Source organism: Helicoverpa armigera, chromosome 13 (genome assembly GCF_030705265.1).
Source record: "Helicoverpa armigera isolate CAAS_96S chromosome 13, ASM3070526v1, whole genome shotgun sequence".
Lineage (NCBI taxonomy): Eukaryota > Metazoa > Arthropoda > Insecta > Lepidoptera > Noctuidae > Helicoverpa > Helicoverpa armigera.
In genome coordinates this window covers 12568311-12595525 of record NC_087132.1, presented here as the reverse complement: position 1 = coordinate 12595525, position 27215 = coordinate 12568311, and the positions used below count along the sequence as shown (strand labels likewise).

The 27215-nt window shown below is 43.4% G+C and overlaps 1 protein-coding gene across 7 annotated transcripts in view; it reads right to left on the bottom strand.

Annotated features, from left to right (window-relative positions):
- LOC110379817 (POU domain protein 2) overlaps positions 1-27215 on the bottom strand; it is a 125701-nt gene that overhangs the window by 82515 nt on the left and 15971 nt on the right. For 3 of the 7 annotated variants that reach the window (XM_049840735.2, XM_049840730.2, XM_049840736.2), the window contains exon 1: positions 8154-8475. The exons of 3 other annotated variants lie outside the window; for them this stretch is intronic. Coding sequence is in view for 2 of the 4 variants with exons in the window: in XM_049840730.2 (XP_049696687.2) it covers positions 8154-8180 (27 nt within the window). In the remaining 2 variants the exon portion in view is untranslated. Of the gene's footprint in view, positions 1-8153; positions 8477-27215 lie in introns of those variants that run through there. One more of the 7 variants, XM_049840732.2, reaches the window with a different exon arrangement.

Sequence of the window (27215 nt, the reverse complement as noted above, 5' to 3'; positions counted from 1 at the left end):
TTGTACAGGAACCCTGCCCTTTAAGTAGTAACCTTTATGTTGAGTCATATCCATAGTCCATAGTCAAGTCACTCATACTTAACAGGGCTGTTAAAAATAGTTGAGAATCCTGACTAGTGGTTTCTAAGCTCACTTATCGGTGTCTGCCAATTCATTTGTAAAGCATACATGTATTATCGTTAGGTATCTATGCCTACATTGTGCATTGTATTTATCCCCATGTAAAGTACCTGAGTACATGGCCAGTTTTCCAAACTTTTTGATCCAAAAGTGTCAGTAATATATTTTAGAGGTAGCATATACGCATTCTCTAGACATATTAACCAATGTACCTTATTATTTTAGAAAATAAGATTTTAGTGTGAAGTACCTTTAATTTCCATAGGATCAGTGAATTATTGTAAGTAATTGAGCTTACAAGCTTCGACATCGATGATATGACAACCAATGAGTATTGAATTGATGTAAATCATTCACCTTAACCTCGCACACCTGGTACCTACCATTTTAAGTTAACTATAAGCTAAAGAATAAACTCACCAAAATTACCTAAAATCATTTCAATAAGTGCAGAGGTCTCCTTTTTATTTTGGGTATTATCTTTTAGAAGAAGTTAATGAAGTTTGAGAGCTGCTGTGCTAGGTTTGACATAAGTAAATCCCACCCACATCCCTGATATCCTAAATTACCAGCATCACATCATAACAGGCTCAGCCGTTTCCTTCCACAGTTCGTTATTTAGACAGTTCCTATAATCCATAGTAAAGACTCCATAGGGTTGTCAGATTACACCTAAAACCTAAATGAATAAAAAATAGTACTAGAGAGATAACCCTACCTACATATATCATCAATAGTGGGTAAGTAGGTACGTGCCAAGTGAAAATGACCAGTCCGGGCCGAGCTAGTGAGGAGCAGCGCGGGTCAGCTCGGGCCAGCTCGGGCAGGTCCGACTCGCGCCTGTATAAATAACGTTCATTACGCGTCTCATCTGAACGCATTAGAATCCTTCCGAGTACGCATTCGTATTCAATTATGCGCCTGCGCAAAAACTAGTCGCGCATTTGAATGACGCGCGCTCGGTCTCGTTACCGCCGCGTCCCCGCGCCGCTCCCGCCCCGCAGCCGCGCCGCTGCCGCCCCGCGCCCGCGCCCAATTTACAAATAAAACGCGGGGAACGTCCGGCCGCGCAAAAACTGACCGCACTCCTCCCGGTGCATATGAATGGAGAGATTTTTTGCGCCCGCGCCGCAGCGCTAAGATGTTGCCAAGTCAATCACTGCGTTTCTCACCAAACTTCACTACTCATCTCCTAGAGTTCTATTTATTTTTCCTCGTGATTGAGTGTAAGATTTCAAAAAGTGAGAGCACTTGTACTGTTTAAGTGTTCACTGCAGATCAGGCCTAACAGATCAAATCAGAGATTACCTACCGAGGCTTGAGGCTTGAAAATTGAAATAGTAGTAGGTAACGCATAAATAAACGAGTGGATGAGTTTTAATGTAATAATGTGGTAATAATAGAACGTCTCCAGACGTGTAATAGAATAACATAAACCACTGTTAGCCTATGGAGATGAGACAGCGAGCGACAGGGTAGCGGCAGGGTAGCGGCAGGGTAGCGGCCCGGCGGTCGGCGACAGCAGATCGGCTGATTATGTAACAAGCTCGGATTCACCGCCGCTCGTTTTTACTGCCGCTGCCGACGACGCATGGAAAATGCAACAGATTATCTCTCTCAACCTGCTACTGCAGCCTACAGTCGCAGCCGCAGCCTTCTGATATGAATTTATAATCGCTGCATTATTTTTAATTTCGCTGTCATTTCGTACGCCTCTCGCACCGACACATTCGAGGTTTTTGTGGCAAGTAATCGAAGTACCGATCTATTCAATTAGTGAAATGGATTCTGAGAAGACAATGTTAACGTGCAGCATGCATTATTGCGGCACAGTGTATGATAATGCGAGTTTGGTGCGAGGCCGGCAGCATGCGCGGGCACGCACCGGTAATAGCGACGCCAGCAGAGTTGACGCTGCGAGTGCATAACACCTGACCATTTATGTCGACAGACCTGTTTTATACATCAGGGGGAGGAGCACAAGAAATATAAACATTGCCAATATCGACTTGAAATGCAACATATTCCTACTAAATATCATCTACATTTCAATAGAGTTTTTCCCCGTGAGCAATGAATGTCATCGCGTCATATAACATTTCCTAGTTTAGGAGCGTCAGCGCTGACCGCGGCCCGGCGCGGGCGACTCATGTCTTGCTTTGTGTTTTATCGGATTATGATTTTATAATGTGACTGTGAATAATAACTTAGCACACATTTAAAATCGACCATTACCCATTCATCAACATCATCAGCTTTTTTGTCGTCCAATTGTTGGGAATAGGCTTCCTCTCGAACAGAGATCTATTATAACAGGATTAAAAGTAACATCATCACACCGAGATTAGACTAAAAACCTATTTGACAAGATTTTCTCAGGGTTTGGACATTGGTTCCTTGTACATTTGTATTGTTTCTTATTGTTACTTATTGGATATATTGGCACCACTTTCAGATCCCTATTTAGTATTCATTCCTCACTTTGTCCAATCCTGCCTCCCAAAATGAAGCATATTTATAATTCCTATACTTATTAAAGTAAAGTGGCAAACAATACAATATTGCCGCGGGTCCCGGGGGAGGGCTTCCAATCGCTCTGACCACGAATCGTGGAAATAAACAATTACCTAATTAAATAGAACACTCAGAACCCGTTACTTATTCTGTAAATATTGATAGAAGTATGACAAATTGATGACATATAGTGTAACATACTGTTTGGGTGTAAGTGGACATAAATCTGCATTTTTAAACTAGAAGTTATCTCGTTTTGTGCATATGCATATTATGGTAATTGACTGCTTGTATATGTAAATAAAATTGTAAGTATTGGTTCAGCTTTACAATACAACATACTTTAAGGTAACAATAACCCCTCGACTATCACCAACGCTAATAAATTGATATTTTGCAATTAAATATGGCAAGTAATAAAATGCAACACTTACAACAAATATTGGCAGCTGAGTCGCATGTTGTTCCTGTAGGTAGAGAGAACCTCTCGAGTATGAGGGCGTGGTTTCGATTCCAGGTCAGGCAAGTACCAATGCAACTTTTCTACATTTTGTATTTACTTTCTAAGCATATCATAGACACCAATGGCTGTGTTTTGGATGGCACGTTAAACGGGACCTACAGTCCAGGCTGTCATTGAACATCCTTGACAGTCGTTACGATTAGTCAGAAGCCAGTAAGTCTATATGTCGCCAGTCTAACCCAGAGGTATCAGGTTGCCCGGGTAACTGAGTTGAGGAGGTCAGATAGGCAGTCGCTTCTTGTAAAGCACTGGTACTCAGATGAATCCGGTTAGACTGGAAGCCGACTCCAACGTAGTTGGGAAAAGGCTCGGAGGATAATGACATTATGTTAGAGAGTAAAGAGTTTAACAAAGTCTAGATTATTGGCGTACAACAATGAACATAATGATCAGCTTTCTTAAGTAATAGAACTAATATATGATATTAATGTGGTGTGCGTGGTGTAGGCGCCGGGCTGCGCGCGCGCCGTACGTCAGACGCTCGTGCGCGATACACATCGCGCTGCAGCCAGCCATCTCCGAATTATGATGATGGAGAGTGCCCGCTCATCACGTACATACTTGCTAGACGGTACAGCATACCTCTATGTAGCTCCGAGCATTAATTAACTTTTGTTCAAACTAACGACATTGCAGCAAAAGGATGATGGGCAATTTTGTATGAACCCTGGCCTGATAACCAATAAAGTTCTTATGTGAATTAGATTATTGCTTATACCCTACAGTTACTGAAATAATACAGTTCATGTCAAGAATCGACCGGAAATAAGTACAGTCGGGCACAAAAGACTTATACTTTTTGCACCATTTTTTTTTGTTAAAATAATATCCATAGTAGAAAAATTCATTGCGTGATGTATTTTCGTCAACTTATCACTTATTTAAATAAGCCTAGGGTAGATTATCAATTAAAAATCGGTTTTAACTAGCAAAACAAAACATGAAAACTTTTACTTCTACTACCGTATATTATTTCCATTATTGGAGATAGCATTTCCTCGTTCTGCGGCACCAGGATAGTCGGCCCTGGGTTGTCGAATTATTAGAAAAGTAGCGACCCACCCCAGCTTCGCACGGGAAAACAGTATTTCCTCACTATTTAACGGATGTTATTACAAATGCCAGCACACCTCTAATTCCACAGGATTATATTTCAAAGCAAGATGTACTCATTATACGTTGTGTGATATGTCCTGACTAATATGGACAATAATATAATGCACTTAAATATCCCTCCCATATGCAATGAAGTGGTTCAAGTCCATAGGCTGTCCTATGCTATCAAGTGTCATATCTTCGTTCTCCGGTGGTTTACAAGGTTGTGCCCATAACAAAAAATGAAGCTTAGGGTATAAGCTATCATTTGATATGCGAATGGTTTTTATTGGATTTACCGGTTAGACTCACCAGAACGGCGGAATACGTACACCATACGTTGTAAATACTACCTGCTAAATAATCTTTTTTTTTTCAATAAACTTGGAAAATATGGGCACAGATACCTTCTGTGACTCGTTCTGATAATTATTGACAATAATAATGCACTTAAACATCCCTCCCATACGCACTGAGGTGGTTCAAGTCCATGGGCTATCCTATGCTATCAGGTGTTATATCTTCGTTCTCCGGTGGTTTACAAGGTTGTGCCCATAACAAAAAATGAAGCTGAGAGTATAAGCTATCATTTGATATGCGAATGGTTTTTATTGGATTTACCGGTTAGACTCACCAGAATGGCGGAATACGTACACCATACGTTGTAAATACTACCTGCTAAATAACCTTTTTTTGTCAATAAACTTGGAAAATATGGGCACAGATACCTTCTGTGACTCGTTCTGACAATTATTGACAATAATAATGCACTTAAACATCCCTCCCATACGCACTGAGGTGGTTCAAGTCCATGGGCTGTCCTATGCTATCAGGTGTTATATCTTCGTTCTCCGGTGGTTTACAAGGTTGTGCCCATAACAAAAAATTAAGCTTAGGGTATAAGCTATCATTTGATATGCGAATGGTTTTTATTGGATTTACCGGTTAGACTCACCAGAATGGCGGAATACGTACACCATACGTTGTAAATACTACCTGCTAAATAATCTTTTTTTTTTCAATAAACTTGGAAAATATGGGCACAGATACCTTCTGTGACTCGTTCTGACAATTATTGACAATAATAATGCACTTAAACATCCCTCCCATACGCACTGAGGTGGTTCAAGTCCATGGGCTGTCCTATGCTATCAGGTGTTATATCTTCGTTCTCCGGTGGTTTACAAGGTTGTGTCCATAACAAAAAATGAAGCTGAGAGTATAAGCTATCATTTGATATGCGAATGGTTTTTATTGGATTTACCGGTTAGACTCACCAGAACGGCGGAATACGTACACCATACGTTGTAAATACTACCTGCTAAATAATCTTTTTTTTTTCAATAAACTTGGAAAATATGGGCACAGATACCTTCTGTGACTCGTTCTGATAATTATTGACAATAATAATGCACTTAAACATCCCTCCCATACGCACTGAGGTGGTTCAAGTCCATGGGCTGTCCTATGCTATCAGGTGTTATATCTTCGTTCTCCGGTGGTTTACAAGGTTGTGCCCATAACAAAAAATTAAGCTTAGGGTATAAGCTATCATTTGATATGCGAATGGTTTTTATTGGATTTACCGGTTAGACTCACCAGAATGGCGGAATACGTACACCATACGTTGTAAATACTACCTGCTAAATAATCTTTTTTTTTTCAATAAACTTGGAAAATATGGGCACAGATACCTTCTGTGACTCGTTCTGACAATTATTGACAATAATAATGCACTTAAACATCCCTCCCATACGCACTGAGGTGGTTCAAGTCCATGGGCTGTCCTATGCTATCAGGTGTTATATCTTCGTTCTCCGGTGGTTTACAAGGTTGTGCCCATAATAAAAAATGAAGCTTAGGGTATAAGCTATCATTTGATATGCGAATGGTTTTCATTGGATATACCGGCCAATTTTACCCATCATCCTTTGCAGCACTTACACTAGTAGTAGGAGCAATACTCTCTTATCCATTAAAATCCAAAATAATATGATCAGCATTTCTGCATCCACATTTTAACCCATTAGGGTTCATCATTCATCTGTCAAGTTTTAATTTAAAACTAAAATACAAGGACTATACCTAAGGGGGAAACAGGTTTTAGTAAAAACTTAGAGGCCGCTCCGTTGTGTGTCAGAGCAGCAACATTATAGCTGACAATGAGTGAGTTGGTGTCACCGCGCATGTGTCAACACAGGCGGCGAGTGAGTGGACGTGTGAAGTTGTTCCACGTGGACTGACATCATTATGCAGAGCCGCAGCTTGGCACTATTTATTGCGGCATGGCTAATGCTACCTATACAAACTCAGTCCTATCAGCTTTACGGTTTCTGTTGTGTAAAATACATAGATAAGGGTATAACAATTGTATTAGCTTTAGGTTTCGTCGAACACACAAGAATGTTTAGCTTTTCTGTTGTGGATAGTTCGCCATAAACAATAATTCATAGCGCAAACAGTTTACGTTATCTTGATAATATGTGTACATTTTCATAATTTTCACGTGGCGGTAGTTAGCACGGTTCGTGACCGGCCCGTATCGCGATCGGTCCGGCGGAGGCGCGGGCGGCTGCGCCTGCGCATAACTCGCGATCATTATTGCGATACAACCACACTGACTTATTGATTCCACCTTCAATTAGAGCCCCGGTGCGCGGGAGGGCCCTATCTATCTGAGGCTTCCTAATAAATTGCAATAAAGAAAATTAACAGTTTATTAAAAACAACTTATAAATGTGTAAGCGGCGCAGGCGGCCAGCCGAATGATTACATTCTTGGTAAACAAATTCTGCAGCCGCAGTAATCAATATACCGCGCGTAGTGGACGCGCACAGCCCGCGCGCCGTGCGCCGGCGCAGCGACGCTCCGCGGGAACAAAGGACGGTGTAACATTTAAAAGAATGTAGATAAGCCCGGAGACATTTTACATAGTATCAAGCTATAATTCAAGTTGAAGCCGATCGCTATCTGGTCTATGAATTAACGAGGCCGGAGTGTCGCCGCGAAATGTGGACAATATTTATAAACAGACGTTCAGCTGGTCGCGGCTAATAGTTCATTAATAAACTTATCGCGATGTGCCGAAACATAGCGCGTATGGCGTGGTGAGTGCGTGGCTGTGGCGTGGCGGCTGCGGGGCAGGTGCGTCGTGCCCTAAATGTCACGGCGAGAGTAAGGCGCACGCGCAGGACAGTTATCCGCTATGAATACGTTCTGAACCAAAGTATCGTTTTGAGAGCATAGTGACACTGCCAAAAATAACATCACAACATCGTAGAGCCTAAGCTCTGCAGGATTACCTGTAGTTGTTTAATAAGCAGGGGTGTCACAACTGCCATCCTTACTTCACACGATGTCTTCAACTTTATCAATGCTGTAGTGGTGTAACGTGACAATCTACCTCTGATTATATTATTTTGAGAAACTGTTTAGTGCTAACTAGTTGTTGATATTGCATATAACCCCACCTGCCCCGCCCTGCGCCCCCCTCGCTAACGGCACTCCTGCGCACACCGATGTACATTTTTTTCGCAATTTCTCCTTGAGCGTGAACTTTCCAGTGCACTTGAAAGAAAGTTACTAGCGAAATTACTATTAGGTTGAATGTCAAGGCTTTTTGGAAATACTTTCTTTTTGTTAATTTGCACCTTGTTGCCGGTTAAAAACTTTGAAAAACATTTATTAAACTGAATGATATTTTTGAAAAACCTGATAGGTCGTTGAAGATAAATAATAAGTGCAAACGTATAAAATTCTGGCTGTATTTTCTTTTATAATCAAATAATAATAACTCCAACTCGTCAGTTGGGTCAATGACTATGTGTGATGATTATATGACACGTAATGTGTCGATGTAGACGAAGAGCTCAACCGAGTTGATTTCACAATGCGCACTCACCCAGTAGTCGTAAATGTAGGGAGTCATTGCTTCGCGTCGCCGAGGCAACCCTGGAGGCGCCACACTAACTCGTGCTGTTTACAGTTCTAATGAAGTGTCAACAACTTTACACTTTCATAAACGCTAGCAGTTAATGCAATGATCACTTTTTATGAAGTCTTCTAGTGGCAGCATACACAGTGTCTGTCAGGACATGATCAGCGGCGCAGAGAGAGGGCGAGAGGACAGGCGCGGGGTGAGCGCGGGACAGGCGCAGGCGCAAGGGGCAGCGCGCACGGTGCGCTTTCACCGCGACTGAGCAGCGGCGCGGAACTACGCCTCGTACCGTTACATTATCACCTCAGCGATTTAATGATAATGTGTCCAATCATATCGGACCTCTTATCTAATAATTGTGTGAAGTTTTCCTGAGGGTTTCGCGACCAAACTATTTCCATTTAACTTGTTTTTATTTGGCTACTTAATCTTCCATTATCTCACATGATATCGAGCCGTCATGAGTCACGGTGCAATAATATATCTGTGTTGTTGTTGGTCCTCATAACTTTACAGGTGATATGAACCTCATAATGATATACACCACAAATGACAACATGTACCCAGTAGGTACCTACTTGAGCAGTGTTCAATAACCACAGATGCGAGCATTACTCATTCGATTCCAGTTCATCCATATTTAAAAGATACATTTCGATTGACTGATACAGATCAAACAGAAAGCTGCAATATGTCACGACGGCTGCGACAAATTGAGCCAATAAATAAACAAATTAAAACGTTGGTATTAATTGAGAGCGGCGCGACGCGGTCACCCTCAATTATGCGGCGAATCGACACTTAATTAGATAATGGTCACCAGTATGAGGTAAATTGTGCCCCGTCGCGCCGCCATGCGCCACCAGCCCGGGCTACAAGCTGTGCTGTGCCGAGCTGTGCCGAGCCGGGACACAGCTCATACGAATATAACGGGTGAAGAAACAGGCGGCTAGCGTGCGTGCGGCCACCCGGGCGCGACCCCGCGCGCTGCGACACCGCTCTCATTAATCTATCGATAAATATGCGCATTTCCACTCGATAACCACACTACATGACTAACGATATACACAATGTTCTTTTACTTTTACATTAAATACATTCTGTTGTTCCTGTTATTGCTGATTGAATCGACGATAGTCGCAGTTACTTCATTACGATTCATGTTTGAAGATATCTGCATAATATCGGTGTATGTTTCACTAATAGAAAACTAATCTTAATCTACATCGTTGATTTAATCGATGCGACCTTCATGTTTACTTACGTTCGTCCTATGAATATTAGTTGTTCTAACAGCAATAACGTGTAGTGTGATTACAGCAGAGTGCGGAGCGAGGTTGGCGATACATCGATACATCGCGTGGCGCAGCACTAGGGCTGGCTCGCTAGACGGCGCGCGGGGCATCGATACAAAAACCATCAAACTACCGCCAATTACAGTAGCAACTAGTTTTTAAGTCGCGAGAACTTTCTTTCATTTCCATATTCATTACAAAGAAAGGGTGAAATTATACTCGCTCGCCATGAATATGCTAACGGCTGCGTGGTAAATGTTAAAGTTGAATAACACTGCGTGGGGAGTGCGGGCCGGGCGCGTTGCGTGCGCGCGCGCAAGATTTATGCCGAGCGCTTGACGGACGCCCGCGCCGTATCGTGCCGCTGACGGGCCCGGATTAAACATTCGCCACTGCTGTAGAAAGTAATCTACATATTAATTATGCCGAGCTCTTCGCCAGCTAGCGTGAAAAACTATCACGAGCACAGTTCTGCTTGTTTGAATAATAGTTTGATGTCGTGTGCTTTGGGAACTACTGCTCGCTCACGTAATTATGTGCTCATAAAAAGCTCCGCCAGTTGTACACGCTGAGCTCTGGTTGTAGCTACATGTGCAAAAATCTTTCAATGTTTTTATGGAAACGTAGAAATGGAATAAAATTTTATTATTGAGGTGCACGGAAGTTTGCAGACAAGGGCAAGCAAATAAGATGTCCGTTCAGTCGTAGCTAGGTGTAGGGGGTGGCTGGCCACTCGGCAGCACCTTTAACAAACTTCTATTGTGTTTGCGCGTTCCGAAGTCGCCAGCGCGGGGGTGGGTGAGCCGGTGTGTCTGCGCGCGGGGGTGGGGGTCAAGTAATGATACATTCGCACGCCGAAGTGAGGCGCGAGGTAATAATGAGTTATGTACGTGATCCAATTATTTGGGCGCGCGCTCATTACGCGCTAAGTGTGAAATATGGCCGGCTTTATTACTAGCATAGCTGACTTGTTGCCACCCCGGGGGTGGGGCGGGCCCCGGGCCCCGGGGGGCATCTGCAGCGCTGCAACTGTGCTCCACTAAATCATAATAATGTAAGGTGCGGAGCGAATACGGGTCGTGAAAGGAGTTGCGACTATTTTTACGTGATATATAGGAAGGAGGAGGCACCTCCCGCGGCACCACAACTACATTACTCGCATCACGAGAATTTTCATTTTGTTAGAGATGTTCGCTGCGGGCTGCTGGGGTGTCTACACTCGTCAGCTTCACTCATACTCATCACTATGTACTCGCGCATTATGCAATGCAATACATGCTTTGTGTTCTACTTTAAGGAAACAATCATTTCTAAATTCTATCAAATTGAAGTTTATTTGAGAATGTGGCGCGTATGTGGCTTGACTAAAATCTTGTTATGATTGTCAAAAAACGATCCCCTCAGGTAGGACGTTTGAGAAACCGGGACAGGATGTTGATCGAGAGCTAAACAAGCAAGCACATGCATCGATGTGATAATATGTTGGCAATGATTGCTGGTAACCAACTTAGCTTTACAGTGCAGGACCTTCAGGGTGTTGTTGTATTGCCTCTCTCGCTGGGTATTAGCAGCTACCAGCAGGTCGGCACTGGGCTGATCGTGGCCAGCACTTGGTGCGTCCATAAATCGAACAAACACATTAGTTGGAGGCGATACTTTAAAGATTTGCCAGCGGTGTGCAGCGAGGGGGCGGCCGAACTCGCTGGAGTTATTCCATTAATTAAACCCGGCGGGTCCGCGACCCCCTCCCCCCGCGCCCGGCGGCTCCCTCCCCCGCCCCGGCCGCCGCCCGCGCCCGCCAAGCAAAAACAAAGCAAGCAATAAGGAGCACAGGGCTGCTCCCCGCACAACTATGTCGATTTATGATAACTGTTTAAAACTAAGAACATTCTTTTCGAACAATTAGCTATTATTGGGTATTTTTATAAGTTCACAAGTATTTAGTAACGACTGAAGTTATTCCCGGTGCAAGTATTTTGATATGTTCTCGAAGTCAGCGTAATGATAATGTGTTCGAATAAAAAGCATATTTATGTGAGGTGCGCCGGAGGAACTTCTCATATTATTGCTGATGTCATATCAAGCGTCGTTCAGCTTTACTTGCTGCCACATATTTATCAATACACCTCTTTGTTTAACTAAAATGTACCCTATCGATTCAGTAACAATAACATTTCTTATTAATTTTGTCCATTGTTATTTTTCTAACGTGTAAATACTGTGTCCATCGCATCGGTGTTGCCAGAGCGCAGCAGGTCCCTGGCGGTGCTACCCCTGCGCTCTGGTCTCATCACACTGACACATGGTAATGTTATGTGCTGCCCACACATACGTCACCAGTGTCCTCAGTGCGGCGTTACAGCAGCTAACTGTTGGCAGGTGAACACAGTGCATGTCTACAGAACTTGTTTGTATGTTTAATAACTCTCTCATTTTCTCCCATCATTTAAATACAAATCGCTTGGAAATGTAGCTCTAGGACGCAACCCTGGGGCGGCGGCCGGGGGAGGGTCGCACGCTCTTAGAATAAAACATTATTCATAAATAGGATATTACGGCAGGTGGCGCTGCACCGCCCGCCCACGCCGCCGCCCGCCCTGCACTGACGTACTGCCTCAACACATTATATTGCTTACAGCTTTTAATGTCCTTGCTTGTGCTTTAATATTGTATTGCTGAACAATGCCTTTTTATATTTGAGCTGCCTCGTAAACGTGGAGGCTTTGTTTCGCATTCTATCAACGTGTGACGAACATTACTTTATCAGAAAGGTGTCTGGGTTGGGTAAATTCATTACCGGGCGTCGCGTTGAGCGAGGCTTGGAACACAATCATTTCGAAAGTTAACCTGTGATGTTGGTCCCCGGTACTTTAACCCAGTGAATGGAAACTACGTATTCACCCAGCGATGTAGCAAGGAGAAGTGAGAACTGCTGCATCACCTCACGTCACATCGGAGAGCAGTCAGTGGACGACATGCGAGCTGTCTCCGTTCCCAGCACTCAGATGTCACACAGTACATATGTACATGTGATTTACTTTACAACAGCATTTTTGTATAATTTTACAGCATTTAGCAGACTTTTGTATTAATTTTAGGTACTGCTGGTTTTAGTTGGATATTTTTAAAAGCCTTGAAATGTAAATAAAATATTAATATCTCTATGGATAGCTGATTATTTAGTATGCACACTTAACTTACGTTCATATTTATAGGTATGTGAGCGATAATGTATTTAGCGACATTACGCCAGCTCCCAGCTATTCAGTGGACGTGCATCTGTGTCCATGTAGGGCGCATCGGCGTTTAAATATAAACAATGCGTGCATACATACATAATGCCGTATGATCACATTAGCTAATTGCGATGCGGGCGCCCGCGGGCTGCGCGCGCGCACCGTATGACACAGCGCGGCTTTGCATAAACATTGCATTTGAATGTTCGCGTAATGGCCGCGGTGACGTCACAAACACAAAAACGCATTCCTATGGAAATTATGTTGACTTGTGATCGTACACACCACGAACATCCAACTAAATAATATATGTCGGCGCGTTGATAACATTAAAATTATGAGCGGGTAACCCCGAATAGAGTAGTAAGTGTCACGATGAGTGATGGCAGCAGTCATTCTGGTGACAGGTGCCAACTGAAGTGCGCACATACTAACCTATTGGCTCGAAATCTCATTCCATCTTACTGATTGTGTGCGATTGTGAATAAAATGGTAAGGAAACCAAATAATGGAACATTGGACTATGCAAGCGTGCCTTTATTTCTGAATTCCGGTAGTTGCAACGCAAACGATGGAAGGTGACAGCCAGAACCGCCGCGAGGCTCCTTCTGACGCTCCCACATATATTTTATCGTTATCGTTCATTAAGTATTTTGTTTTGGAAAAGTAAGTTGAAGCTGAGATGTACGCACTAGTATCTAGATATAATGACTGTTTAAAGGTGAAAGAAAATATCTCGAGAAAACCTGGCCTTGTAACTATACTAATATCTGAAATAAAAAACCCGCATTGAGCAAGCGTTGTGATTCACGCTCAATCCTCTGCGTGAGAGGGGGCCTGTACCCAGCAGTGGCACGATTAAGAGGCTGGTGATAATGATTTACATACTAATGGTAATCTGCGTTCTCTAGTCCTCATCAGATCATGTTACAGGTTAAACGGTTACAAGTAGCTTATTCACGAGCGAAAACTAAAAGCTCCTTTGTGTTCTCAGCAAAAACGGATAAACAGCTTGCTGCTACATACATACATTCTATTTCACTAATTATGTATCCTCTGTTATAAACGGCACGCACAAGAGAACAATGTATGTACTGAAATGCAAAGTGTTGAAAGAAATGGATGTTTTGGTAGTGATGTGTACGCACAGCGCTGTGGCAGGCAGTGGTGGGCATGCGCGGGCGCACGCAGCCAACGTTTAAGGGCATCTGTGCCGTGGGAAACGCCGTGAGACCATACCGCCACATACCGGCGCCGGCGCGACGTGCGCGTCCCCCGGGCCGGCGCGCCGTGCATCGCCGCCCGGTGAGGCGCGCCGCGCCGCCACGCCGCGCTGACCCGGCGATGTATAGTGCGCCGGCCCGCGGGTCGCTCGCTGCGCGCTCGTAATTAGCAGAATGTCATTGCAAATTTTTAACATTCACGTTGCGCGGACTGGCGTGATACGTATCGTGGTGCATTAATATTGATACTCATACTCGTATGTACGGCGCTCATACAAACCTTATGCGATACTTAGATTAATGGCTAACATTTACATGTCGCGCGCTTTTTGCCGCTGATTTATACGTTCCCTTCTTATTGAATAGTAAACAATTACACCGTCACTCCGGCTTTATAATGTTTGCTTTATAGCCGAAGAATATTAATTGCATACTAGTGAGCAGTTACACCGACGGACGCAAATCGCGAGCTTTTTGTATGTCGCTCAACATATTATACTTAATTACATACCTTATTATGAATTTATAGCTAAAGTTAACGCTATCATAATAATTTATTGTGCTCCCGCATACATTGCATTCAATCAATGAAAAACTGTGCAATGTCTACCGGCGACTTGCTTTAACATTCAATCATTTCAAGTCATTACCGGAAGCATTAGAAACCTACTAGTTCAATATTTTATCATTTAATGAATGTATTGATTTAATCGTTAAGTATTCTTTATAAATCACGATATCTCAGAACAAGATCTCAGAGGGCCCCGACAGCTTGACATATTCGCTACTCGACTGGTTGTTTCGTAAAAACTATCTTCGTAATTGACTTTTGCAGATAACACTATCATAGCAAAAACTCTAATGGGAAATATCGGTTCAATCTTATGTTATGAAGACTCTGAAGCGGCTGCTGTATTCCAGCAGGCGGCACGGTGTCGCGGCGAGCTCGCTCCGCGTCCCCGCGTCGCGCACACTGCGGCACCGTGTCGTCTGTGTCGCGTCGTGCTCCACGCGGGCGCGGCCACGCACTGCATTTAAGATACACATAAAATTATAATGGAAATGCCTTGGCCGGTAAGTTTTCTTCTGTTAATTCTTCAGCGAAGTATGTTAGTTTGGGTCAGACGCACAGTGTCCGGCGTGCGAGCCTGCGCCGGCGCCGACGGTTCCCAGTACCCGCTAACAGATATGATTGACAGACGTGGAAAAAATATAATTCATTAGCAAGTGTGCAACACGGGGAATGTAGCTGCCACTAGGAATGAGATCGTTTGTTCCGCGGCAAAAACGTCACATGCCGCGACACACATAGAATATCATTATCTAAGATCTATCAATATTAATTGCGCACTCTTAGCGTCCACTTCAATAATTTATTTGATATTTGAGTGCGTCCTGTCCACTGTCCGCCAACGCGAGTCGTATGGACACAAGTTGTCACTGAACCCTTTGTTCTTGTCAGATTTACCTGATGTAACCGTTCTTTAGTTATGGATCGAAGATCACGGATCTTTCGACTATAAAGTATTTTCTTAGAGGTCAGTTAAATGCTGACCCCTAGGAAAATTTAGAGAACTCGTGTAATGTAGCATGTAGTCGACGTGTTCCCATGAGGCTGGTGGCTGGTGGCTGGTGGTGGCACGCACGCGGCGGCGGCGGCGCGGGCGTTCGCGGAACGGCTGGGAACGGCGACAATTACGCGCGGTCGCTCGACGCCGCGTTTTTACTCCGCGCTGCAGCCGCCGATGCACATGCATGAGACGGTCACCCACCATTTGTCACGTGCACCTCTTGGGAAAATATTGAAACGTTTCCTTGTCGATTATATATTGTTCATGTGTCAGTATTTATTACGGACAGTCGCAACGGGCGCGTCAGAGTGGAGCTGCTTTCTAAACATTAGTCTGCGTAATTTGTATCATTCAAAGCGACTGTTATTTGGGAGCAATTTAGTAAATTACGAGAAACTTGTTAGTATTAACTCGGGACGTTAGAAGGGACTGGGAGCAGTTCATTAATCAAGCTCCGTATTCAAATTACTGTAATTTGGGTAAATATCGACCAGCCAGCTAAACGGCTAGCCATCGATTAGCATACCTCAGTGTGCACTGGCGCAGATGTCTCGACGCCGAGAGTTGTGAGAGATAATAAAGCTGTTCTATACAATTCATTATCAGCTTTATTGAGTTGCGTGTAAGATCTATTGCGCTTAGAATCAATAAATATAGAAGATCGATGCAACTGGTACATGTTGTAGTGATGCCAGCTGTTGAGGTCAGCGCGTATCGTGTCCAGCTCGCATGATACAGCGGAGTCACAATACCAGTGCTCGTTATGTAACGATACTAGCCTACACTATACATATCTACTGTTGTGCAACATTGTAAACAGCCATTAGACGAGTCTACTAGTCTTGAGAATCTTCCTAATGCGTTTTTAATAACGCCACCTCCGCGCACCGCTCCGTCAGCAATACAATATGACTCGTAGTGAGTGCGCATAGAGTTAGAGATCGTTTGGCAGGACAGCGAGGTCGAAAGAATTACTCTATTAATGAAGGTGTTACCGAATTTAACTATTGTGTTTATACCGCAGTGATAATTGTTACAAATTAAGCTTAATCGATGCGCGCGCACCGACCGCTCCGGGCCGCGTTTGAATACGCGCCGCTATTAGCTCGAATTGTACTATTAGAGCATTGCTGGCTGACGGAACATTTTAATTATATGGATATGTTTTGTATAAATATGATTGATGTTACACAATATTATTTATAATAGTTTCTACTTCGAACATCCAACTAACTGATAAGTATGACAACTGCGGAACGTGCACATGTTTACATTAATTTGATATAGCAGCGGGCCCCCGGGAACTAGTCGCGAAAGCAAAAAGGCGATAACTGGGACATGAGCGGCTGAAAGGTGAAAATGCCTCGCTGGACTTTAAACTCAGATCACAGGTTTGCCCAGCATGTCTGGCCTACTCCCCGCTTACTACGAGCTCCCCAGCCTACAAGCAGGGCTACTAAACATACTTATTATTATTGACAGTCACGTCCCCCGCATCACCGCGTGGTCCATGTGAGTGTCCTTTAACGTCCGAGCTTGCCAGGCTGTACATAGAAATCATACGTCCAATACCAGACAGACAGATAGTATGCTTATTGTGAACTAGCCGTTTTCTTGCGGTTTCATTCCCGTGTAAACTACTGCCCATAGCTTATGTTACTCGGGTAGAGTGAAAGAATTTTTCAAATCGGTTCAGTAGTTTCGAAGCCTTTGCTGTAGGGTACAAAGAAACAATAAATGTTCCCGCTTTAGATAACGATAATAGAGCGAAGAGTTAAGCTCAAAAGAACCACCGGACGCAAAATCGTTAAGGGTTAATAGAATTATAATAATTAAAATAAAGTTGATATTAATTTACTTGTCTATGTACATAATTGTCAGTTACTTTCCAAATGGTCATCCGATAAGATTTAATATGACATCACGCCTGTAGTGCATCCAGTTTTCTATCTAACAATTATATCAGCGTAATTATAACGTTGAACTTCCCGATAGCGTTGCACCTTGCACCTTCGCTTGCATCTACCCTCACACCACATGTTGCTGTAGATGCAGTCGTGATTATCTAGCACTCAGGGAGAATGCAACTGTTTATGCAAATGGTGTTTAGAAAATGACAGATAGAGCACAGATTATATAATAGTTACTACGTAACAGATAAATCACTCCATACAAAAAAGTCCATACCTACTGTTATAAGCACCTACAAGTTCCCTAACTACCTACAAATTCCTAGCTGCGTTAGAAAATGAACCTTAAAAGCTCGAGCGCTTGATTGTTATTCCAATGCGATAGCGCACAGTTCAGTGACCGCAACCGTGCCGTGGCCGTGCTTAGGGTTGCTTCTTACAATTTATTAATATTTAAGTAGGAAAACAAAGTTACGCTTATTTTAAGATAGCCTTTTTTAAAACTGAGTTTTTAAATAAAAAGTAATATCAATAATATTTTTCTTTAGTTAACTATTGTATTGCCTACTAAAATGGAGTATGGGTACATATTACTAAATATTACCTAATACGTAAGCATAGGTAAGTACCTACTTAAGTAAAGCTTTCGTCAAAATCAAAGGCGGTATCCAACTATTTTTCGAGCACAAGTGCCATACCCCATATGGTACAACTCCGTCGAGTCTTGATACATACCTAAAATTGGTTTCTGCGTAGCGACACGCGTAATGTTCCGAGTCGTCATTAAGTTGAACCAGAACTATACCTACTTACACTCGAGATGTGTTTTGAGCTACAAAACTCACAATACAGTTCATATAACTAAGTAGGTATCTAAATTAAAATAAGTACCTAATGATCTCTGTTGTTAAAATCATAAAGTAGATAAGTATTAATTTATAAAAAAAAATAGAATTACTAGATAAGTTCATACATATAAAATGTTTCTAAATCTTACAATAGTCTCATATAAACCAACACAACTCAAAATAATCCATCAGTTTGTTAGGTAGCTTAAAAAACCTAATAAAAACCAACAGCATAACATGCCACGAAATAAAAATAATAATATTGGAGCGCGCGCGGCGCGTGTGACTATTGCGCGCCCTGAGCCGCGTGGGGCTACCGGTAACCCAGCGAGCGGTAGGCATTTATCGCGCGCAAGTACGTCGAGTGACAGAGGCCTGGATAGAGCAAGATCACTAAGTTATCTCAAGTGACACTGAGGTAAAAAAACTTTTATCCAAGCTAGGACAAGGTATTTTTCAGGCACTGCAACATAAAAAAAACGTATGTGTGTCAAGTAATGCGTGTTACCCTTGTAATTTCGTCACATGATGTATGTCTGTTGGAGCAGCTCCCGTGCGCAGTGATTGATGACCAAAGTGTTGCGATCGAGTTACCACAAACACCACCACGCTTTACCCTCTCCCGCGGTCGGGGGACATAACGTCTGTCAACATTACACTGTGTCGACTCGAACGGTATGAATTACAATGATATCATTTCTTATGTAGACGGAACTGGTTATGCTTAGACATCTACGTAAAACGATTGAGCATCAAAACTCACCGTCACCTCTGTTAGTGTGGTCGGCCACATATTTTGAATTTTATTTATCATCTCATATTTGTCACCTCAAAGAAAGTGAAATTGTTCTTCTGATATCTTAAAATAGCGTGCAGGTTTGTAAGTAGATTTGTTTTGCACTATAATTAATGTGCCCCTGAAGTCCAAATATCGTCCCAAAGGCAAAGACAATGAGCTGAGACAAAACGTTGTTAGCAGGAGTCAGGAATACCTCAAAACGCTGTGAATAACAAACACAATGCGTCGCTTCTGGAACAAGGTCAAAGTTAATGTGTCGCCACAAAAACTGGAGCAATTTTTGTCGCTTAATCCTGGCGGACGAGCGACGGTCGGTGGAGGCATTCCAAATATGAGTAGCGATGATATTTAAATGACCGGCGGCGGCTGCGCGGGCGCATCGCTTTGACACACCGCGCCGGGAGCGCGACGCATTCCGCCGCGCGTCCGCTGCGACCCGCTGTTTTGCGTTGCCGACCTGTCTATCGCAGACGTGCTCGTGTTTTGATCGAATCAACTCTCATTTGAATTTTTCGCCTAGCCCATTGTTTGTGCGAATATCTGAATGTTATATGTACGGCATATCCACAGCCACAGGACTGTCTGGAAGGTGTAGTGGCTGGTTATGCTAGCATGGTCTCGGTTTTGATTTTAGACCAGGGCATGTCTTATTTACTACTATTTTTTCCTGTTGTTATTCTTGTTGTGTTGTATTATTAAAACTGCAAACAATATCTATTGAGGGATGACTCCGCTGACACGTAGTAGTAACACGATGATCTATTAGAATTTATGTTGATTAATAAAAAACGTGGCGTTTCGTTTCATCATACCGCCACTAATCGTCAGCTATTCTTGGTGTCCAATTAATTGTCGCACTTAGCTATCCTCGCAACTGTTACGTACATATTGTATGTAGATTCCCGCGGTGCCAAACCAATTATACCTTATATGAAAAAACGCAAGATGAATGTGCGGCTCAGCTAAGTGCAATATACGAGCTAGAATATTGAATGCAGGTTCGCATAATGAATTTCAGCGGTTATCAGTGTCGCGGTGACGACTGTGTTGTCCCGAGGCAACACTTCCTTACGCGGGGCACTCGCGTATGGAGCTAGGCGCGGTGTGTGTGCGTGCGCAGGCCTCACCTAATGATGGCGAGGCTGCGCGCATGAAGCCATTTGGCAGCAGTGCGCTGAATGGACTCGAACCCGCTCCCCACAAGGGCACATCGTTTGAATGCGTGAGTTTTTGCGCGAGCTGGCCGACATGCGCCCGCGCTATCCAGAGCAAGTTTTTGGACGGTTTGAATACATAAAATATTCATTGTATGCAAGTTATCTGAGTGCATACATTCATATTAATGCGGGGAAGGTATGAGGTTTTTAGCATAAAGTAACTCATTTATATTTCATGGTCGAGCTCGTGTGACATAAGATATATCTGGTGATAAATTGCCGAGTTGACGAGTATTCATTAATCAAACAAAAACTCACCGGTTATGGACTGCCTCAGTTTATTCTCCTTACGACCTGAGCGCACTCGTAGCGTTTGGTACGTGATAATTAACCGAGTTGTGTTTAATCTCAGTGTAGGTGGAGGTACATTATGCATCAAGTCAGTATAAAGAAGTCTAAAAGGGAGGTAATTTAATTAAAACTCATAAAACTTGCCTGAAGGGATTGAAAGAATTTTTGGGGTCCAAAACCAGCGTCAGAACCACTAGATAGTAGTAGGTATTGTATGAAGCTGAGCGAGAGAATGGTGTTGTCTAACTAATGTCGCCACAATTAGCAACATCATTCTGTTGTTGTTTCAAAAATAACTCTGCTTTAACCTTTGTACTTTATGTTACTTCTTCGACGTGTCTACTGTGTACACAAATGTTTAAATAAATAAAATAACTATGAAACACAAAATACCCGCCTGCATGAGAAGTAACGAACTGAAAGGGCAGAATCAAGTTGAAGAGTCACAGCTGGGGACGCAGAGCTAGCCTGAGCGATGTTTCAACTTGTTCCTGCCTTTGCAGTTCGTTGTTACTCATGCAAGCGTGATCTTTTTTTTAAAGCACATAATATGCTTTTGCTAGCATAGACATATCACACCTCACCGTTTTCCTCTCCACAATTTCCCCTAAGCTCAAACTATCTTAAGAAATTATGGTGTATTTTAGGTAAACGGTAAACCCACCACCTTATTAGTGCTAGATACAACCATCATTTTGGACAAAGTTAATGCTCTTAACCTAGACCTAAACCCAGTACATTGTAAGACCATGTTTTAATATAAGGTGGCCTAACTCTTCAGAGAAATCTGGCGAAGTATGCTAAAACAGCCACGCGATCCCTGCACTAATATAACTGAACATATTTGAATGTGCGTGAGTGACATATTTGTATGAGGGTCCACAATAAAATGTTAATTCCGTGCTGAGGATGCGCGGGGCGGGGGAGGGGGCGCGGTGTGCGCTCGCGCAGGCCGCAGCTCCCACGCCGCGAGCACGCCGCGCATGCGCAAAAACATGCGCAGCATTGACACATGACCACTCAGCGTACAGTAGTACAGTTGCAGAAAACCTTCAGTGTAATAAACCACGTACAGGAGCCACCTACAACGATACACATCATAACTCAAAAAAGTTTATGATTTATCTTATTCATGAATTTCTCATTTTTTAAAGATGGACATTCCGTGTCTCCCGGCCTAATATTGTCATGATCTGAATCCCTCATTTATTTCTACGGGTTAAGATGATCGTTATCTTGTTTTACTTCTGTGACAACTGCCAAGTAACTTAGCTACTTTTAAAATATTGCTATAACTAATAGTTTTCCCGCGGTTTCACAAGTTTCAGAGCCTTAACTGTATCTACAAACAAAAAAAATGGTCTTTATTATATTAGTACAGATAGATTAATTAGTATTGGTTTAAGAAGTATAAATTAGAACCCATCACTTGTCCAGTTGTGCATTTGTGAGGACGTATCGGAGATGTCCTGCTGACGATGCGGCGGCTCTGCACCGACGCGACAGTGGCGCGGCGCGGGCGAGGCGCGGGGCGCGGCCGACTATTCGCGCGTCTGCCTCGTGCATACAGATGCGACGTAATTGTCGCCAGCAAAAACTAAACGCATGATAATCGAGGAAATGCCACCTGAACCGGACGCCGCCGGACGGCCTGCACTGATTGTCGCCGGACCGGTGCGCTGAGAAAGCGGACTTATGCAACGTGTGTCTTATGTATTATAATTGGGGCTGGTCTATGGGAAAGCTGTGACTTCTCCTAGTTACAATTATGTTTTGTTGTGGCTACCTGTGTGCTTGGAATCACAACTTGTTAAGTACAGTCCTCATCATTTTGTGAAGATTTGTCCTTTCTTCTTCTAATCGAGAGATATAGATTTTATCACCTAACTGACCCAAACTGATCCTAGTATAGTTTCCTCCAAACCGCAACTTCAGTGCGCCGAATTTTACCAGTGGCTGTTAGGAGGTTTTGCCAACATTATGAGAGAATTTGACAACATAAAAGCCCGTTGATACAGCCCTGTACTCTTGAAGCACAAGCAGCTCACTCCTGGGTAACTGAAGCGAGTCGTTCTGTGTTTGTGTTGTCCTGGGTGAACGCATCGCAGGAATCGCTACAAATATTTACTTTTTAGAAATCGATTAAATTCTTGCGGGTACTTTACAAGTCGGGCATTTCTTGCGTGTTTAAATTACGAGTACTGGCATACCGAAGCGGTATTACGCTACTTTCTTGTTCGCCGCGGACACAAGAGCTCCGCCACATGACCTCTCCTCTCGACTGATTCCCGAGAAGGCTGGCAGAGCATCGCTGCAACATTCCCGACATTGCACTCTATGCATCATTAACGCCAACTCGCACAATAACCTGCAAACTTTAGATCAATTGTGTGCGTATTCATGAGGGCTCGGATGCGCGCACGCAACTTTTTGTGTTCCCCCCTCGCCACGTAGCGTCGAATCGCCGGCGTTTTAATTGCCGTAATCACCGTCTTGTCATTTGCCTCCGAGTGATTTAAACCGGCGACTTTTTGCCGTCCGTGATGCACTGCCGTAACATCAATGGCTTCGTCGGAAACGTTTCTGTCTTGAATAAATTAACCATTCACATTCATTCAAACGTGAGATTTCGTCGAAGATAAAGTGCCACCGATTATATCTGATCAAGTATTTCGTGTAAAAAATATGTATCGATTGTGACGCTCTGATATTGTGGAGCTGTACGTATAACTATGGAAGACAAACCACATTTGTTACAATATGTCACGTTCTACACTTTTTAGTTGAGACTGTCGTCTAATGAGCGCTTTGTAGCATTCACACGAAACAACGTGTCCACTTGTCTCTGGAGATGTGAAGTATGTCGAATACATCAGAGTGTATCACAGTGCTCACTGCTGGCAAGAGCTATGGTGCTCTCCCTTAAGTTTTTAATGGCATATGATGATCACAATGTTATTAGCACTAGACGCCTAAGCTGTTACCAGCTAGTCGAAACTGCACCGCTGCACATTGAGAGCAACCGCTAGATCGTGAATCGACTTTTATAAATAATATTTGTGTAAACTCTGAACAATTTAGCAGTGCTGCGCGCCACTTTACCTGAAGCGCCGCCGTGATTCGTAACACAACGGCTCACGGCTCAGTTTGGCTTGCGTCGGGAGCAGTCAGCTGTGGCATGAACTTGTGCAGTAAAGGAGTGCATCTTCTCACGCGGCTGCGCGGGCGCAGCGGAGGCGCGGAGTATTGTAATTGCCTGTGGTCCCTACCGCCATAAAGCATGTGTTTTGAACTTGAATATTGCTATTGCGGAGCGGACGCCAGATTGTAAGTAGTACCGACATAACAATGTAATGTTTTAGTGAAGGTTTATCTGATATCTGCCGGGTAATGGGATGTTTTGGATTAAATTAAACGCGATAACGATCATAATTGATATCACGCTTTCATGGCTAAAAATATATGTAGGTAATGATAATACTACGAGTCGATGCTTGATAAGCACAGTTGTAATAGTAAATAGAAATGGTTTTGTCATAATAACTTGTACCGTACAGTGTGCGTCTGGTGCTGGATACAGGCAGTAACTTACAGCAGTGCGCCTGCGCAGGCGGTCGGCCGCTGATAATCTAGTTAAATTTATTTATTGAGGCTCGCGGGCATCCTCGCGGCCCCACGCCGTTCATTACCAACACTTCAAAAAGTGCAACAAAACTTAAGATACCTACAACAGCGGAAAAATAAAGCTAAGCGCAAATATTTTATACAGGACAAGATGAAAGTAAAGCAGGGATTATTGAAACATTGTGCAACGACTATGGATGAGCCCGAGCTAGATCTCTCGGGAACAGTAATTATATTTATCTGTTGATTGACCGATAGGGCATGATACCGGCGGTCCGCGTTCGATCCGATAGTCGCGGAGTGCGGCGCCTGCGCCGGCACCAGCATATCGCGCGATGTGTATCACGTGTGTATCAATCTGATGCTACGATAGCCAATCTCTGACGAGTTTACAATTAAATTTATGTTAAAATATGTAACGTGACGTGGCGGCGTTGATAAGGAGTCGTCACTTCTAGTAGAATTACATTAGCTGGATACTCCAAGACAGAAATCATGAAAGCTAACCGATGTAAACACGTTACTGGGCTTAGTTATCGTTGGCGCGGTGTGATGAGCGGCGCGGGCGCGTCCTCGCCGCGGGCTGTGGGTCACTATCGAGATGCGCGCGCGCACGCCGCGAGCCTCATAACACGCCACGTGATTTACCGCGTCGCGTCGCGCCGAGCCGAGCTATCTAACGCCTGTCACTGCCGCCATTACACGCTTCAACAACATACAGCGCACAAACTCGGTGCTTGTTCTTCATTTACTTAGGTACATCAAGAGTATAGATGCGCTCATAGAACTGCGGAGTCACATACATAAACCTATGTGTTGCACTTTTGCATGAATTATCCAATGAGTTGGGATATGAGTAAGAATATCATGCAAAGAGCAATAAGAGTTCTTATTTTTGACCATTTACAGATAAACAACTATCATCTCAACCTACCAAATAAAACATGTAGTTGAAGTTACATACTTACATCAACAATGCGTGACTCTATCTGAAGACTGTTCATAATAATTGCACACATTACAATGATTTAGCACGTACACGTCACTAATGTAACAAGCTTGTATTGAAAGCAAATACGCGTGTTAGTGTGTAGTGTATCAGTGCGACGATAATGTGGTTATCTTCACAAACACGGGGATTATCAGCAGCGTGCACTTCTGTGAACTAGGAGTGCCGCGCGGAAACCTCGCGATAACTAGCAGGAAACACAACTGTCCTGTGCAATGGACACATTCTAGAGGGACAGGGAAGAGTCACGTCATGTAACATGTAACACCCGTTAGTAACATCAGTCCACTAACTAATATTATGTACACACTAACCTTTGTAACCTATAAACTCAGATTAAAGAGCTTTGACTTTGACTTTCACATTATCCATCTTACAAAGTTTCGAGCACTAACATCTCCCACACTCAAGCATATCTCATGGCTACAGAAGAAAATAAGGTGTACATAGAAAACTAGAAAAGCATTTAAGATTTAGTGTTCAGATAGTTTATTGTTTGTATTATTGGAATTTATACTCATTCTACAAATTCCGAGGGCATATCCCCTAACTAACTTACTTTCGCATTAATTTTAAAGTGTAGTTAATAATAAAATGTAGGTAAACAAAATCACGAATGCTTGCACAATAATAGAAGAACCCGGTCACTTGAGAATGACCTGCATGTGTGTCTCGAGTTACACACTCGAGCAATTCTACAAAAAACTAATCATATTTGATTATGCAAACGTAATTCATTCAAATTACAGGTTAAGAGCAACTAAGCCGAAATCTGTGCGTGTCGGTCGCCGTATCGCACGGTCGCCGGTCGCCGGTCGCTGGGCGCTGGACGCCCCGGCTCGGGCGCTGTACAGGCTATCATTTGTAGCGCTCACCTGCGCATTACTATTGCGCAACTAATATTAAACAATATTCTGCATCGGTTATATTTATCCCGAGCCCTGGATGTGAAAGCATTGATTAATATTGTAATGAGCACGACGAATAACTTCCTCCGTACCACAGAACCATCGATACACTCGAGCACTCCACATTGCCTGCTATGTCTTGACATGGTGTTGCCAGCTTGATGGCTATGCGTCGATGTACGCGTCTGGCGGCGCGGTGACCGGCGCGGCGGCAGAGTGCGCGCGCGCATGGTGGCGGCGGCGGTCAGTAATTGTGTATAGTTTGAGATAATGGCGGCGCGGCGGTCGCGGGTGCAATTATTTTGATCCGCGTCCGGGGCGGGAGCGCCGTGATTTGCGTACGCGCATTATGCGCCGGCCCTTAATAACACGTTCACGAGCGGCCGCTGCGCGTGTCCCCTAAATTACACTATTGTAGTATCGCAACATCGCGACTTGTTGTTGCAAACAAACGTAATTACTGCAGTTAAATAGTTTATAGCCGACAGTTACCTCGTCACCTGTCGCACAATAGAGCTGTACCGAGATAACTATCAGCACTGTGGACGGTTTAACTTTTATATTATAAACAAGTTAATCAGATTAAGACTCATGACTTTTAGTACCACTTGCAATTAATAATAGTAATAGATTGTGATTGCGTCTGACATGCCTAGATTATATAGGTAAGACTACAATACAATTTAGCCGTCAGCACAAACTTTCATTCTCGCGTGTTACAAAACTGAGCCATTCGCTTCGAAAGTTTGTGTGCTATGGCCATTCCCAACTACGGGAAGTGGGCAATTTGATGACGGAGCGGTAAGCAATAGCCGCATTACCTGTGCACATATCATTACGTAATAACATCATATGTAAAGCCACGATACTCACCATTGCGCAATCTATGTGGAAGCTGCACGAAACTACAAACAAACAGTAAGTATGCCACACAACGCCCGACAGAGTTTATTGTAAACCAACTGACGACAGTCTGATGTTCTAAATTCTAGGACATTGTCAGATTTCCACCATTAGACTCAATCACAAAAAGTTGGTCTGATAGATGTCTCGAGGTACCTACTTTGCGACACCTCTGGGCAAGTGTGCTGAGTT